The following is a 16,144-nucleotide window of genomic DNA, read 5'->3' as shown; positions in this document are numbered from 1 at the left end:
TCAAACAGGCAAACAAGGCCCAAAATTCTATCTCAGGTGAAAATACAGGCCTGAATCCTACATTATCACTTGTTCTCCTAATACCACTGAACGCAGAGCTCTTGGATTCACTGCCCCAAAGGAATAGAACACGCCCGCTCAGGGTCCCCGCTCTGCGTCACACGGCTCTGGTAGATGTATAGCGACAACAGGGATACGTTTAACATCAGAGAACTGAGCGTCAAGCGAGGGACAAAAAGAATGTTGGAAACAAATGGTTACATATGAAACAAAATCATAACATGCTCGCTAGCACCTAAACAGAACTCTCAAGGCACGCCCCTGGCTCCTGCAAGCTAGCTGACCCCCTGTCCTTTCCCCAGCCTTTTCAACCCCTTCCCATAAGATCAAGCCCACTGGTGGTCTGTTCACACAGATTGAAGGAGAACTGGGGGTTCATCTACACCCCAGATATACTGTAACAGGATAACCCCGGGTGTTCTTGTTTTGTCCTGCAACCTCCACAATCTAATGACTAGCATTTTGCTCATATGGTAAATGGCCGTCCATTGTGAATTGTACAGTACTTAATTTGCACATGACTGCAGAAATAAAGGAAGAGGGAGGCATGCGTTAGGACCCTAATTGTGCCCTTGGTGATCACTACTTTCCCACCACCCAACACAGATGTAATGAGGTTGAGTAGTGCCCATATAAGAAAAATTAAAACTACTGATTGCCTCAAAAAAGGTTTTAAATGACTTGACTATAAAAGCAACACAGACAAAATAAGAAAAGCAAGATTAAAGACCAGCACTGAATAAGGATTAATATAAATGGCAAGTTATACTGAAGACAAGTACAATTACAAGTACATGAAAAATATTATTCATTAGCTATTTACTACTATTTTAACACTATAGTATCGATACAACTTGAGATCAGTTCTGCCCAAGCAACCAGACTTCTTCACTCCATAACCTTACCCTGCATTCACCCGAGAATACGTTACCCTTCAGTCAGCTGTTTTCTGCACGGCCAGGTACAGACGGTCGCAAAGTGCACGTCCCTTCGGTTCAGCGGGTGTGGGTCAGGTTTCCCTTATGTCCGAAACACACACACATTCCCATGCCTTTATACTTTTTATCTGATCTGTCCGCCATGTCTTAAAACAGATCGACCAATTAGGCTCAGACAAATCTTTATTGTGGTTAGCGTTGTCGCCTTGGGTGTATAATTTATGCTTACTTATTTCCTTGTGTCGCTTTGACCGTATAATTTATACTTAGGTATTTTCTTGTAGCCAATTGTTTTAATTGTGAGTTAGACAGCTGTGCCCCGGGGCACAGCTTATCTCCTTTTATAGGAGTTAGAATGGGTTATCTAGTTGCAGCGCGTTTGGATCACAAGTCTTAGCTGACTTCTGCCAAGCGTGCCCTCTTTGCCTCTGCCAAGCGTGCCCCTTTCGCCTCTGCCAAGCGTGCCCCCTTTCGCCTCTGCCAAGCGTGCCCCCTTTCGCCTCTGCCAAGCGGAAGTTTGAGGCGTAACACTGACAATACCTTTGTTCATTTTAAGCTTGGCAATACTTTTGCTCAGAGATTAATCACAGCGACCAGCCCGAATGAGATGAGCATCAATTACCCCCTGCCTGACAGGAGTTTGTGGATCACCTGTCAGTGACTTGCCTTAACTTGCCGACCTAGAAAACAGAGTTTTTAGCATAAAGCAGAACTCAACATATTTTCCATACATGCATCTTGCAATGATTATGATAACCAGTGTGACACACACGTTCATTGGAGACCCTACATGACATTCATGGGCCGGCTACTGCATTCATACCAGACCCGGGGGATCCTTGCAACCCTTATGTACCCCTGGGCCCTCTGCAAAGAGGACCTTGGGTCACCATTATTTCATGAAGCGGTTGTAGTGGTGTTTTCTTACAGTGGGTTGCAGGCTGAAGAAGTGAGAACTGATAAATCATTCCAGAGACTTGGTGAAATTTTCCTCTTGCTTTTACACTGCTATAAATCCAGAGTGACTACACTGGGAGCTGAGCAGAATATAGACAGCTGCGCCGCATGCTGTTATACACGTATCAGAGTTTGGCTTGGAGACCCATCAGCCCTGTGCCATGTTAACAAAGTCCAGGGCTGAAAAAGCTCTTCGCCCTTCCTGATTTGCATCATCACCTTACACAACGAAAACTGCCTCCTCTGACCAACCCCCAAACCACCTCTGCTGGAAAGAAAGTACTGATCATAGAATCATGGAATATCAGGGTTGGAAGGGACCTCAAGAGGTCATCTAGTCCAACCCCCTGCTCAAAGCAGGACCAACCCCCAACTAAATCATCCCAGCCAGGGCTTTGTCAAGCCGGGCCTTAAAAACCTCCAAGGAAGGAGACTCCACCACCTCCCTAGGTAACGCATTCCAGTGCTTCACCACCCTCCTAGTGAAATAGTGTTTCCTAATATCCAACCTGGACCTCCCCCACTGCAACTTGAGACCATTGCTCCTTGTTCTGTCATCTGCCACCACTGAGAACAGCCGAGCTCCATCCTCTTTGGAACCCCCTTCCGGTCCTTGAAGGCTGCTATCAAATCCCCCTCACTCTTCTCCACCAGTCACCCCGGGGTTGGGGCAAGTAGCTAATGGGAGGAACCAGCCCCCGGCCCCCAACATGCCTTAGGGTGGCTGGTTTTTGGCCCCAGAACCAACTTCTGTTCATGGCTCCTTACAACTGGCCAGCCCGACCCCTGGCCCCGAACCCCGCCCCATCGGGGGGGCTGAAGCTCCTGCCCATTCGCACCTGTGGCGCCGGTGGGGGCGGGGTCTCCGGTAATTACACACACGTGGCGCTGGAGCGGGGGTCAGCGAGCCCCGCAGGAGGCGCTGCCCAGGCGAAGCGGGAGCGTGCGGGGAGCCCGCGGCTCCCATGAGCAGGGATCGGGAGCGGGGCTCGGCGGGGTCCCCGCTTGGCTGCAGCGGCGCCCGGGCGATGGCTGGCGGGGCCCCTGCTCGGGTAGGAGCCGGGGGATGCTGCGGGTGGATCCCAGCAGGGCGAGGGAGCGTCCCGGGGAAAGGGGCTGGGCCGCCCGCGGGGACCCCCCACCCCGCTTCACCGGGAGTCAGGGGCGGAGTTTGCAGGGCCCTGGCGGCCTCCTCTGGGGCTGCGGGGAGCAGCTTCCCCTGCTGCCGGGAACACCTGCCCCGCTGCTGCCCCCCGCCTCTCCCTCGGGGGGCTGTGAACTGGGGCGATTCCCAGGGCTGCCATCAGCTGGTGCCAGGCAGAGCCCCCCCCCCCCCCCCGCGGCAGGGCAGGGGGTGGGTTCCCCTGGCCCCACTCCCCCAAGCTCTGAACACCCCATGGTGCCGGGATCCTGCAATCCAGGGGGATAAGCCCTGGCACCAGGACTGGGCTCCAGCCAGGCCCCCTTGCGCAGCACAGGATCGGGGCCGAGATTGGAGCAAACAGCCCGACTAGGGCGCTTGTTACATGCAGCGTGTCCCTTGGCCCCCTGCAGGTGTAACACTCAACCGTTCTGCCCTTCCCAATCTGTTGGCTGGGCAGAGAGACAAGGTGGGTGAGGGAATCTCTCTTGTTGGAGCAGCTTGTCTCTCTCCCCAACAGAAGCTGGTCCAATTAAAGATCTGACCTCACCCACCTTGTCTCTCTCATCTCCTGGCACCAACAGGGCAGACATGCCAAACCCGTGGAGAAAACGCAGAAATTTGGGCTTGTTTTTGGCTTAATTGGCTTGTGAGTTTCTTGTTGGCTAGTTTTTGGCTTGGAGCTTGTTTGGCTTGGAGCTTGTTGCTGCTGCTTTTTTTGATTGGCTCCCGGCAAGCAGGGCAAGGGGGGGCAAGCAGGGCAAGGGGGGGCAAGCAAGGGCAAGGCTGCAGGGGCAAGGGGGCAGAGAGTCAGGGGTCACAGCAGGCCCACCACAGCCCCAGGCTGCACGCCGGGGGGATCTAGTCACATAGAGTGTTGGGGTTCTCAGGGATTGGCTGGTTTGGGCCTTGTTTTGAAATGGGATTCGCTTGATTTCTGGCGTATTGTGAAAGTCGGGGTGTTTATTTACCGCGTGAAAATTGGCAACTGTGCAACGGGAATACAGCACTTGATAGCCTGCAGCAGCTGCTCGTGCTCTAAAATGCAGGGAAGTTGGTGCTGTAAACGCTGGGCCTCCCTCAGCTAACCGTTAAAAGACAAAAACAAACGTCCGTATCAGCCCAACGTGTTCCAAAAAAAGATTCGCGTTCAGTGCTGTGGAGAGCGTGGAAAAGATGCAAAAGTCCCAGGCTGCATTGAAAGCCCCCTGGAGTCCTAGAAAGACTTGCATTGACTTCAGTAGGGTTTGGATCAGCCCTCTGGGAGAGAGACCAGGCAGATGTGTGTTTGCGAGAAGCCGTAATCTCCTATTAGGTGTGGAGATTCCATATGTGCAACTTATAGAGGGGATGGATTCAATACATTGTAAGGAATAACGCACTGATTGGGGCACAGAAAGGCAGGGTGCAGAACTATATACTCAAAAGACAAAACCTCTGGATAGTAAAGTGCCCCTAACCAATCAGGACTTTACTTTTCTCTCATGCAAGCTCCTATGTCTCTGACCAGACGTTGCTCTGGAGGTTCTGATTGGTCAGAAGGGGCCTGTAGCGAGTGATTGGCCAATGTATTGTGTGAAACAAAGAGTTCCAGATGTCCAGGAAGAGTGGAGGACAGACAGGCCTGTGTGTGTAGAGACGGGGCAATGAGGAAGCCATGTAGCGGCAGCAGTAAAGTTCAGACTACGACTTCTAAGCTCCTTTGGGGCTTTTTATCTCTTTGTTGAGGTGCTCAGATACCACTGGATAAATTAGTGAGCACTGACTCTGTACCAAACACAGTTCCTATTCCTGGGAGTTCACACGTGTCCAAAAATGAGACTGTGTGTATGAAACCTCCACAGCAGAATATAAACACGCTGTACAGCAGAGAAACACCTCCCTCTGCCTGGCTGAGTCTCAGGGCGTCAGCAGTAGGTGCTGAGTGTATGTCCCTCTGGATTTCAGGTGCCAGTGACATTTGAGGACGTCGCTGTCTATTTCACCCTTGAGGAGTGGGAGAAATTGACAGACTGGCAGAAGGGGCTGTACCGGGAGGTGATGAGGGAGAATTATGATCATCTGATTTCACTAGGTAAAGATCGGTTTTCATTGTTTGACTGCGTGTTGGAGGAGCTTTGACGTTCCTGGGTGGGATCAGAGACTGAGGCGAATATCCGAGCCCCCAGCTTTCCCGGGACATAAAAAGCTGCAGAGTTTTTGCAAATGAACATTGACGTGCCAAGTCCTGGCCCCACTACGAGTGATGCTGCTCAGATGCGGGTGTGGATTGCTAGCGCTGTCGAGAGCTTGCTCCAGGGGGTGGGAATGGGGAAGTCAAGCACAGGGTGGAAGGAGAATCTTTCAGACTGTTGTGTAATCCTGTCTTTGTGAACAGGGTATCCAGTTCCCAGACCCACTCTTGTGTTGCTGAACAATCCGGAGGAAGAGCCATCGCTCTGGGAGCATCAGGATCTGGAAGAAATAGAATTACCTGAGAGTGAGTAAGAACTTTACTAGCTTCCCTGCCATAGAAACCGTGAGCAGATTGCTACCATCTGAGACAAGAGCAGCAATCAGAGATGAGTGTTTGTGTTGGGCTGTATTGGGAAAGTGATCCAGGCCGTTATCAATCCCAGGGACCCATGGGAGAGTTTACTGTCTAGTGAAAAGAATGAATTTTTGTTTCGGGGCGATTAACTGGAGGATGAGATCCAATGGCGTGTGGAGCTGGAGTAGAGGACTCAAGGAATTTTAGAGCAAACGCAGAATGGGTTGATATCAGAGTATCCAGGAAAACTCTCTGAGGGGTCCATGCTGTGAAACCTGTTATCCGAACAGGACTCCCTCCGGCAAGTCCCTCAGCTACATTGACCTTACAACTTAATTCAATACCACACACTTTTTGGAAAACTGTTCTAACATACAGCCTGATTTTTGTCACCCGTATCTCCCCTTACTCCAAAGCTAGTCCCACTGATTTCAATGGGAGTGCTTAATGCAAGAGTGGCAGAATCAGACCCATAATTAGGCCAGCTCACACTTGCTGTCGCAGACCTGCGTGACAAGGGCTGAGATGTCTTGGAAGCAAGGGTTAGTTGGTAACAGATTTGGTCTTTGCAACCAACACATGTGGATGCCCAGAATGTTGTTTTCTTTTTAATTCCAGCAGCTGATTTCAGGCTCCTAATTAAGGAGGATGAGGATGATAAGGAAAATGCTGAGAACCTGGGACACGTCGAGACACCATTCAGAGACTCTGAAAAGGAATATCATTTGCTTTTTTCTATCCAGGGAGTAAACCGCACTGGTCAGGGCAGCCTTGCCGTGGGGAGGAGAAAAGCCCACCTGAAAGGAAACCACGTTGAAACCACAAATCCACAGCAGCTCAGCCCAGATGAGAAACCTCACCAATGTAGCGAATGTGGGAAAAGCTTCCAGAAGCGTGGGAATCTGAAATGCCACTTTCGGACGCACACCGGGGAGAGACCCTACCCCTGCCCGGAGTGTGGAAAGAGCTTTCGCCAAAAGCACCATCTGGTAACACATCAGAGAACCCATTCAGGGGTGGCACCGTATAACTGCCCCCAGTGCGGGAGGAGCTTCAGCACGTCTGCCCGCTTTAAAACACACCAGAGCGCCCACCTGGGGGAGAGGGCATTGCATGGCAGAGAGGGTGGGGAAAGCTTCCAGACGCACGGGGTTCTTCACGTTCACCAGCGAACTCACGCTGGGGAGGAGCTGCACGTGCGTAACGACTGTGGGAGAAGTTTCAGCTGTAAGCAAACCCTTAGGATCCACCAGAGAATCCACGCTGGAGAGAAACCGTACAGAAGCCCTGGCTGCGGGAAAAACTTTTGCATGCCCGTACATCTCAAACTGCACCAGCAGATCCACCTGGGGGAGCGGCCCCATACGTGCGACGAGTGTGGGAAAAACTTCCGGAAGAGCGAGCACCTGAAGCGGCACAATCGGATCCACACAGGGGAGCGACCCTTTGCGTGCCCGGCGTGCGAGAAAAGCTTCACCCAGAAGCAGCACCTGGTGAAGCACCAGAGGACCCACACGGGCGAGCGGCCCTACCTGTGCAGCGAGTGCGGGAAGAGCTTCCGGACACGCAAGGATCTCCGCTTTCACCAGCAAATCCACACGGGAAAGAGGCTCCACGTGTGCGAGGCTTGCGGGAAGAGCTTCAGCCACAGGCAATCGCTCCTGAGGCACGCGAGAACTCACGCCGGGGGGAGCCCCTACACGTGTAACGACTGCGGAGAAGGCTTCGCGGTGCACAAGCAGCTCCGACGGCATCGGCAAAGTCACGCTGCGCAGAAGCCCTCCGAGCACACCTGCAGCGAGTGTGGGAGGGGCTTCCGGAAGAGCGAGAACCTGAAGCGCCATTTGCACACGCACACAGGGGAGCGCCCATTCCTCTGCACCGAGTGCGGGAAAAGCTTCATCCAGAAGCAGCACCTGGTGACGCACCAGAGAACCCACACGGGCGAGCGGCCCTACCTGTGCAGCGAGTGTGGGAAGAGCTTCAGCACCGCCGAGTGCCTGAAGATCCACCGGAGAATCCACACGGGCGAGCGGCCCTACCTGTGCAGCGAATGCGGGAAGAGCTTCCGGACACACCGGGTGCTGAAAGTTCACCAGCAAACTCACACCGGGGACAGTCTCTTCATCTGCTGCGACTGTGGCAAGAGCTTTCGGCACAAGCAGACTCTGGTGACGCACGAGAGGACGCACGCTGGCGAGAAGCCCTAAGACTGCACCCTTTGTGGAGACGCCTCAAGCTCCTCAAGATGCATCAAGAGTCTGGCTCTACACCTGCAGCAAGTGCGGGAAGAGCTTCCAGAAGGCCGAGAACTTGAAACGCCACTTTAAGACTCACATGGGAGAGAGACCTTACTGGCGCACCCAGTGCGAAAAGGGCTTCATTCAGAAGCATCATCTCTGCACGCACCAGCGAACCCATCACGGGGACAGAGCACATGTGGGTGAGGGATACGCACCTGTCTTCCCCCAGGGTGAACGTCTGCAATGTCCCCTGGAAACCCACCTGTACACGGAGGAGCTGAGTGGGGAGCTCCCATTCTGGGTGGTCAGTGTCGACGACTTTCCTTTTCCTGGCAATGAGGCACCGGGGTAATAGCCTATCCGGAAGGAGATGGCAGATGAACATCTCAAGCATTGGGAACTGAATCCAGGAAAATCTCTTGGGTGAGTGAAGATCAACAAAAGATATTGGAGATGCTCCCAGTTGTTGTGAGCTAACAAGCCACAAGAAATCCAGGGTAATCATCTACCCCTTTTAAATATGGGGAGATGCAGAAACATTTCTGGGGAAAAACTCCTCAGCAAATTGGGTTGCCTTATGGACTTAGGAGTGGAAGGAACTCTTTCAGGTGTATGAACTTGTGGTCAGCCAGGGAAGGCTGTCAGAGAGTGACATTCAGAAACAAGCAATGAACAGTTTAGCACAAGGGAGCCCACACAGGAGAGAGGCCAAATCAAGGGACCAATCAGGTGTATGACTGGGAATCACTGAGCAGACTAATCTCCAAAGGAAGGAGAGAAAAGGTCTAGCGTGGCGAAGGGGGAATCACTAGAAAGAACAGGCAGAAACGGAGTAATGGTAAATGTAGGCTGAATAACCGTCTCCAAAAGGGAGACCTACTTGTCTGTGACACGGTCTCCCAGAGGAAGCTGTGGAAACCCCAAAGCTGGGACCTTTTGAAAGAAGATGGAGCAAAGCCTGGGGGAGCGGTGCTGCCATGGCAAAGGGGAGGAGTGCTTGAGGTGGCTTAATATGTCTCTCGTGTTCAGCTGCAAAATCAAGTTGCCATCCGCAGCAGACCAGTGACGGGAGAAACCAGGACTCGAGTACAACAGCTGGAAATGAAAACCAAACCCAACCCACCTACTGTTAGAAGGGATGCCCAGTTAAGGCCAGATCCTCCACTGGTGTGAACTGGTGTAGCAACAGTGACCTCAAAGGCATTATCCCAGTTTACCCCAGCAGAGGATCAGGTTGTCCTTCAAAGCGGTGCCCAGAGGCAGGACGTGAGTGGATTTGCCGTTTGACAACGCTCCCAGTAATCGCCCTGCACGTTTCAGAAATGTCCTGAGAATGAGTCCTCCTCAAATCTATAGGCCAAAGGCATCCCTGATGTAAATCTCCTGACTTCAGTGGCAATACACCAGTGATTTGTTTGGCCCTTGGTCTCATACTATAAACAGGAGATGAAGCGTTGCCAGTGTTTGCGTGTATTTTGCTACTTAAAGAAACAAGTTGGCTGGGGTGTTACAGACAGGCCAACCAGTCGTCCAGCCTTGGGTGCAGGACATCCCATGTGCTTTGTTTCCAGGCAGTTCTATTAGAAACGTACCAAAGTTTATCTAGAGAAAAGACCCGACCAGGTGGGTTTTGTTTCTTTCGTAGTGCCCATCATGGAGCACCCTAGAGGGTCAAGTAGGAACACACCCAGTAACCCCAGATGGGCTGAAGAAAGCTCCTTGCCCCAGCAGGTGCAGAGAGAGCCTCGTGAAGCAGGTTCCCGCAGTCCTGCGGGCCTGTTACAAGAGCCACACTTGTGACGCTGAGCTCATGGGATAAAGCGGGGAGGCGGGCATTAGCCATGTGAGAAAGAGCCATCTAGAGATGTGGGGCTGGGCTCCTCGTGGCGCTGAGCGTTCTGCCCGCCCACCGATGCCAGGGAGAGCATGCAGCACCGCCCGGGAGGGGCTCGGCGCCCAGCATCTTGGGCATCTGCTGGAAAAGAAACCCAAGTGAGAGGTCAGCTCTGACCACCAGCAGGGGAGGTGGGCAGAGGAGAGAGCAGGTATTGGAGGATCCCTGACCTCCATGGGTTCTGTGCATGCCTGGAATGTGCGGGAGAGGGCCAATAAATAGACTGCCCTCAACAGGAGTTGTGGCTGAATTTTGTCCAGCAGGTCTAACGGTGAGAGCGTTGCAGGGGAAATTCAACCCATGCAGATGGCCTATGCACCTCTCAAATCCCACTTCAGCCAGCGGCCCCGGCGTGCACACACGTACACTAGTGCTCAGCGAGCGAGCACAAGTATCACTAGCAGTGTGGCTGTGGCAGCAGTGGAGACACAACTGAGCTGGGCCGAGTACAAACATGCCTGAAAGCAGCAGGTCCGTGTTTTGCACGGCTCAGCCGTGCCTCTACTACCCATGCTGCTGCCGCCAAACTGCTAGTGATACTTGTGCTAGCTTGGTGCGAGCACAAGTGTGAGTGTGCATGCACAAGCAGGAGCCTCGTGCCCCTCGCTCAGAGAGTAGACATAGCTTCGGAGTGAACAGAGCTCACAAAATGTAGCCACAGAGGCAGGTATGTTGTGAACGACAGCCTAGGAGCCGTGCGCGCCTCAGTTCTGACGCTGGCTCCCGTGGGGGCTTGGGAAGATCAGGTACTGTCCTGGTGACCTATATCCTGATCGGTCAGACACAGGGCAGACGGGAGGGGGTTGGGAGGGTTATCTAGCACTTGAGTGCAAAGTGCTTTTGAGCTTGGATGCAGCTCGTTGTCCCCTAAGGAAGTTAGCGGTGGAACGGGAGAGCAATCCGTTGAGCTGGGGTGGCTTGGACGCTTTGGGCAGTATCCCTGTTCTGTCAGAATGTGCTGACACCGTTCTGAAATGAAAGGGGGGATCGTAGAGTAACCCTCAGCTGACTGCTCTCCCCATGGGGGGGAGGTTCTGAATCAGAGCTTTGCTGGGTCTAGCATCTTGTCTGTTCCGATGGAGGCTTGGCATTAACGCAACAGCATGTGAGTAACATGGAAACACCTGCTGCTGCTTCCTGGAATCCCTTTTGCTGATTCGTGTTCTCTGTTTCTCTGCCCCCCGCCTGCATTTTTATCCAGTGCCAGAAAAGATCTGCGTTCCTTTAGCGCTCAGCTGGGTCGACTCTCATTTGCCACCTTAACTCCGCCTCTCCCCCCTCCCCCCCACCGCATTGGTGGCAGCACAAATAGTCACTGTACTTTTGGGGACGGTGTGTCTAGGGGGCCGAGTAGGGGACGGAAGATTCGGAGATTTATTTTTGATCAATATGGTTCTACAGGGTACTGGGGCGTGGGACAAAAAGCACAAAGCTGTGGGCAAAGTGCCCCTCTCCTAAATGAACCAGGACTCTGACTGGCCAAAGACGCAGGGAAAATGCAGGTCGTAGGTCTGAGTCCATCAGTAAACAGGGCCCAGGAGAGCTTCCCCTGAGGTCTACCGCTCTGACGCTCCAGGGAGTTGCTGTGCATGACCTGGCTGGGAGAGGTGCTACTGTAACCACCCCTGCCAACCGCTATACGAATCCAGGGACTGTTCCCCTCGGTCCTTCTAAGGCCGTTAAACTCGGGGTGGTACGTGCTGTCTGGCCTGACTTTCCCTCTGAGAGGGGCTGAGGGTGGTTGGGTCTTTTCTGAGCAGGGACCTCACTGCGGGAACTCCTTCCCCAGGCTATCTACCAGAGCCTCTGGGCCCTTTGCTGTCAGGTCTTTACAATGAGGGTCAGTCCAGCCTGGACATTTTGGACTCCATTTTTTTCTCCCCAAGGAAGGAAAGAGGGACTTGTATCTAAAGCGTTGCCATGGGGTCAGGACACCCCAGTATTTGTGTGTGTGACCCCAGCCAGCCACTTAATCTCTTTGTGCTCCACTGTCCCCAGCTGCAGACAGAGTAAAACTCGGCTGCTTGAAAGCAGGGTTGTGAGACTTAATTGTAATCAGGGCCGGCTCTGGCTTTTTGGCTGCCCCAAGCAAAAAAACAAAACCAAAAAAAACCGCGGCGGCCAGAATGGCAAAGCAAAAAAAAAACCCAACTCTGTGGCGCGGCCGGAGCGCAGGTGCAGGGGGACTCCCTGCACTGCAGATGTGCCCTGGCTAGCGGGGGAAGGGGGACGGAGGGGAGAGAGAGAAGGGGGGCGGCCAGGGCTTCAGTGGGGCGCTGCCATGTGGCGCCGCCTGCCGGGAGGCTCCGCGCTGCTCTGGTCGGCTGGGAGGGAAGGACGCGGGCTGCCCTGCCGGGCTTGCTGCAGGTGCTCCCGTCCTCCACGCCACTGCCCCCTACAGGGCGGCCGGAGCGGAACACCACCAAAAAAAAAAAAGCGGCCGTGTTGCCCTAGGATTGGGCGGAATGCCGCCTCCTACAAGCTGCCGCCCCAAGCCCCAGCTTGCTCGGCTGGTGCCTGGAGCCGGCCCTGATCGTAATGAAGCATTTTGAAATGTTTGGACAAAAAGCGTTTGGGAATGGGAAAGCCCCGGGGCCTGTTCTATTTTCTACTTTGTCTAAAGAGCCAGACCCTGGAGCTAGAACTTGGCAATTAACAATACAAGAAAGTAGCCCTTTCCCCCGGCAATGGTTTTTCACACTCCTGCTTCATCCAAGAGATTGGGCAGCTCCACAAGCACTTCAAAAACAAACTCTTCAGCTCCCTGGTAAAGGTTTCTGTTTTCAACCCCACCCGGCTCTTCTCTGTCCGTGCAGAGCCGAGACGCTGATTTCCCAGGTTTATCACGAATCGCTCCAAGGAGAGGCGCAGAGTGAGGGCTTGTCGACGTGGCGAAGTTGACGGGCAGAACTATAGTGGTATAATACCCATGTAGTCCAGCTCCCAGTGAGAATCACATGGACATGGGATCAAACACAACCTGTAACCCTAGCCTGGGTGTGTTGTACCCCCCCCCCCCCCCCCGAGAGACAGGCGAGGGCCCTGGTCTCTCTCTCTCTTTTTTTTTTTTTCTCTCCTCCTTATGCTTCGGCAACACTTGTATCATAACTTGTCAGGCCCATAGAGTTTCAGGGGATTGAACATACGCAGCAGGTGCTGCTGTGCAAGGCTGAAGACGGGGGCTAGTGATGAGAGAACATTTGCAACAGGATGGGTAAAAATGCTCAACCAGGCAGGCCCCCGATGAACTTACAGCAATGTCTCCCAACCTTTTTGGGGGGCGCTATCATTTACCAGCGGCAGAATACCAGCCAGTGTCTGCTGCCGCCCAGTCGCCTCCGACCTATAAGGACGCTGAGCTGCTCCTGCCCCCGGGCTCGTGCTCATGGTGCTGTGGGGTGGGCAGCAGTATGGTGCCAGGGCTCCTGCACAGAGGCACATCACTAAGGAGAGGGGGCGGCGAGCCTCTGGCACCAGTAGTGCTCTGGTAGGCACCAAACGTGGCCGCCTCTGCAAAACAGATCACGTGACACTGAATACGTTAACGGAATTTCTGGAGCTTTTTGCTTTTGACCATCTGTCCCCATTCAAGTCAATGAGTATATGGGCACCTCAAAGTTTAGGTTGAAGACAGCTTGTAACTAGTTTGCTGTAGGTCTTGATGATACAAATTTTGCTTTGAGTTTTTCACTGAAAGTTGGTTTCTCTGGTGTATGTCGAATACAGGCTATCTGCCCCACGTTAAGCTGTCTGGAAGGGCATCAGTACCAACCTCAGGGCAGATGGTTAAAAACTAGGGCACAAACTCCAGATTGGCTGAGAGTTCTATACTGAGACTTCACCAACCAAGTATAAATTCCTCAGGCACTGTAACAGTCTTACCATGGAGTCACAGACCGTCTCCTTGGGTACTCTGGTCTGTCTTGCCACCCAGGTAAGCTTGCTGTGCGCTAGATGGTCGCTTACACCCAAAATCACAACAATATTCAGGTTGGTCCTAGTCCCAAAGGACCAGTTACTTACCCCAGGTCAATTACACTTTAGATCTCACACCAAAGACAACCCTTGTAGCCAATCCTAGAGTAAACTATCTACCGATTTATTAAGTAAGGAAAAGAAATGAGCGTTATTTACATGGCTAAAGCAGGTAAACAGACACACAAAAGATGATAAAGCTGCTGTAAGATGGGAGCGTTATACATCTTTTAGGGCTAACCCAGACAACACAGTCTGGGCTCCCTTCCTCATGCTTAGAAATTTGTGCCCTCCCAAATCTCAAGCAGCAGGGGGACCCCAAATTCTCCTTGTTGGGGCTTTTTATCCCCTTCTCCCCAGAGTCCGAGCTGATGGGCTCATTCACACACAGGTTTGCTCTTCGGGGCGTGGGGAGGAAAGCAATTCAAGTCTGCGTTTTTTCATGTTTCACAATGGCTTTTTTGGTTTCCATGGGCCTCCTTGGTGGGCAGGACCGAGCATCATCTGCAGAACTCTGCAGTTGACGGGTAATGCTGCTTTCCTGGGTGGTGACTTACAGAGACAGAGGTTTACAATGCTAACACGATGACCGTACTATGGGCTGCTGAGCAGTGAGATCAATACATGCAGCAGCCTACAAGCGTTTCATAAAGTCTAAACCCATTCTTAGAAGCTTAACCTCTATTTGAACAATATTAACACACAGGGGAGCTAGACTGGTTTCCAGCTATGCATGGGTTGTGTTCAGCTGGGGCCTAAGGGGCCTTGGCACAAGCTGGCACCTGGTCTGCCAGCATCACAGTTGGAGTCAACCTTTTTCTGTGGTATGAATACAGGGAACTTGTATTCTTACAGCACGTAAAGGGAGAGAACAGCTTGAATGGTAGGAGGGGAAACAGCACAATAAGGATAATGGAGTTCAACCTAGATGGAGCTACAATAAGGTGGGTGCATAACTGGTTAGAAAACTGTTCCCAGAAAGTATCAGAGGGGTAGCCGTGTTAGTCTGGATCTGTAAAAAGCAACAGAGGGTCCTGTGGCACCTTTAAGACTAACAGAAGTATTGGGAGCATAAGCTTTCGTGGGTAAGAACCTCACTTCTTCAGATGCAAGACTCACTTGCATCTGAAGAAGTGAGGTTCTTACCCACAAAAGCTTATGCTCCCAATACTTCTGTTAGTCTTAAAGGTGCCACAGGACCCTCTGTTGCTTGTTCTCAGAGAGTAGTTATCAGTGGTTCACAGTCATGCTGGCAGGGCATAATGAGTGGGGTCCTGCCAGGATCAGTTCTGGGTCTGGTTCTGTGCAATATCTTCATCAATGATTTAGATAATGGCAGAGAGAGTGCACTTATAAAGTGTGCGGATGATACCAATCTGGGAGGAATTGCAAGTGCTTTGGAGGATAGGATTAAAATTCAAAATGATGTGGATGAAATGGTCTGAAGTAAATAGGATGAAATTCAATAAGGACAAATGCAAAGTACTCCACTTAGGAAGGAACAATCAGTTGCACACATACACAATGGGAAATGACTGCCTAGGAAGGATTACTGCAGAAAAGGATCTGGGGTCATAGCAGATCACAAGCTAAATATGAGTCAACAGTGTTACACTAAGGGCTAGTCTTCACTTACCGGCTGGTCCGGAGGCACGCAATCGATGTTCTGGGATCGGTTTATCGCGTCTGGTTAAGACGCGATAAATCGATCCCGGATCGATCCCGGAAGTGCCCACAATCGGCGCCGGTACTCCAGCTCTCCGAGAGGAGTACACGGCGTCGACGGGGGGAGACTTCCGGCCGCGTCTGGACCGCGGTAAGTCCGGACTAAGGTACTTCGAATTCAGCTACGTTATTAACGTAGCTGAATTTGCGTACCTTAGTCCGAAGTCCGGACTAAGTGGGGACCAGCCCTAAGGGAGGAGAAACTGCTTCTGTAGTTGGATAGCCATTCACAGTCCAACTACAGAAGCAGTTTCTCCTCCCTTGGTGTTCACACCTCAACTGCTAGCAGAGCACCTCATCCTCCCTGATTGAACTAACCTCGTTATCTCCAGACTGATATATACCTGCCTCTGGAGATTTCCATTACTTGCATCTGAAGAAGTGAGGTTCTTACCCACGAAAGCTTATGCTCCCAGTACTTCTGTTAGTCTTAAAGGTGCCACAGGACCCTCTGTTGCTCTTTACAGATTCAGACTAACACGGCTACCCCTCTGATACTAGTGTTACACTGTTGCAAAAAAAGCAAACATCATTCTGGGATGTATTAGCAGGAGTGTTGTAAGCAAGACACGAGAAGTCATTCTTCCGCTCTACTCTGCTCTGATTAGGCCTCAGCTGGAGTATTGTGTCCAGTTCTGGGCACCACATTTCGGGAAAAATGTGGACAAATTGGGGAGAGTC

The 16,144-nt window shown here is 52.2% G+C and overlaps 1 protein-coding gene across 1 annotated transcript; it reads left to right on the top strand.

The window, feature by feature from the left end:
* Nucleotides 1-2,829: 2,829 nt before the first annotated feature.
* LOC103306469 (oocyte zinc finger protein XlCOF6-like) lies at nucleotides 2,830-10,178 on the top strand. Its single transcript, XM_042861109.2, has 4 exons — nucleotides 2,830-3,007; nucleotides 5,044-5,170; nucleotides 5,474-5,575; nucleotides 6,245-10,178. Exons 1-4 carry the CDS (start codon nucleotides 2,921-2,923, stop codon nucleotides 7,834-7,836), a joined length of 1,908 nt encoding a protein of 635 aa, XP_042717043.2. The 5' UTR covers nucleotides 2,830-2,920; the 3' UTR covers nucleotides 7,837-10,178.
* Nucleotides 10,179-16,144: the final 5,966 nt, after the last annotated feature.

This window comes from Chrysemys picta, chromosome 2 (genome assembly GCF_011386835.1).
Source record: "Chrysemys picta bellii isolate R12L10 chromosome 2, ASM1138683v2, whole genome shotgun sequence".
Taxonomy (NCBI): Eukaryota; Metazoa; Chordata; order Testudines; family Emydidae; genus Chrysemys; species Chrysemys picta.
This window is presented reverse-complemented; position numbering and strand designations above follow the sequence as displayed.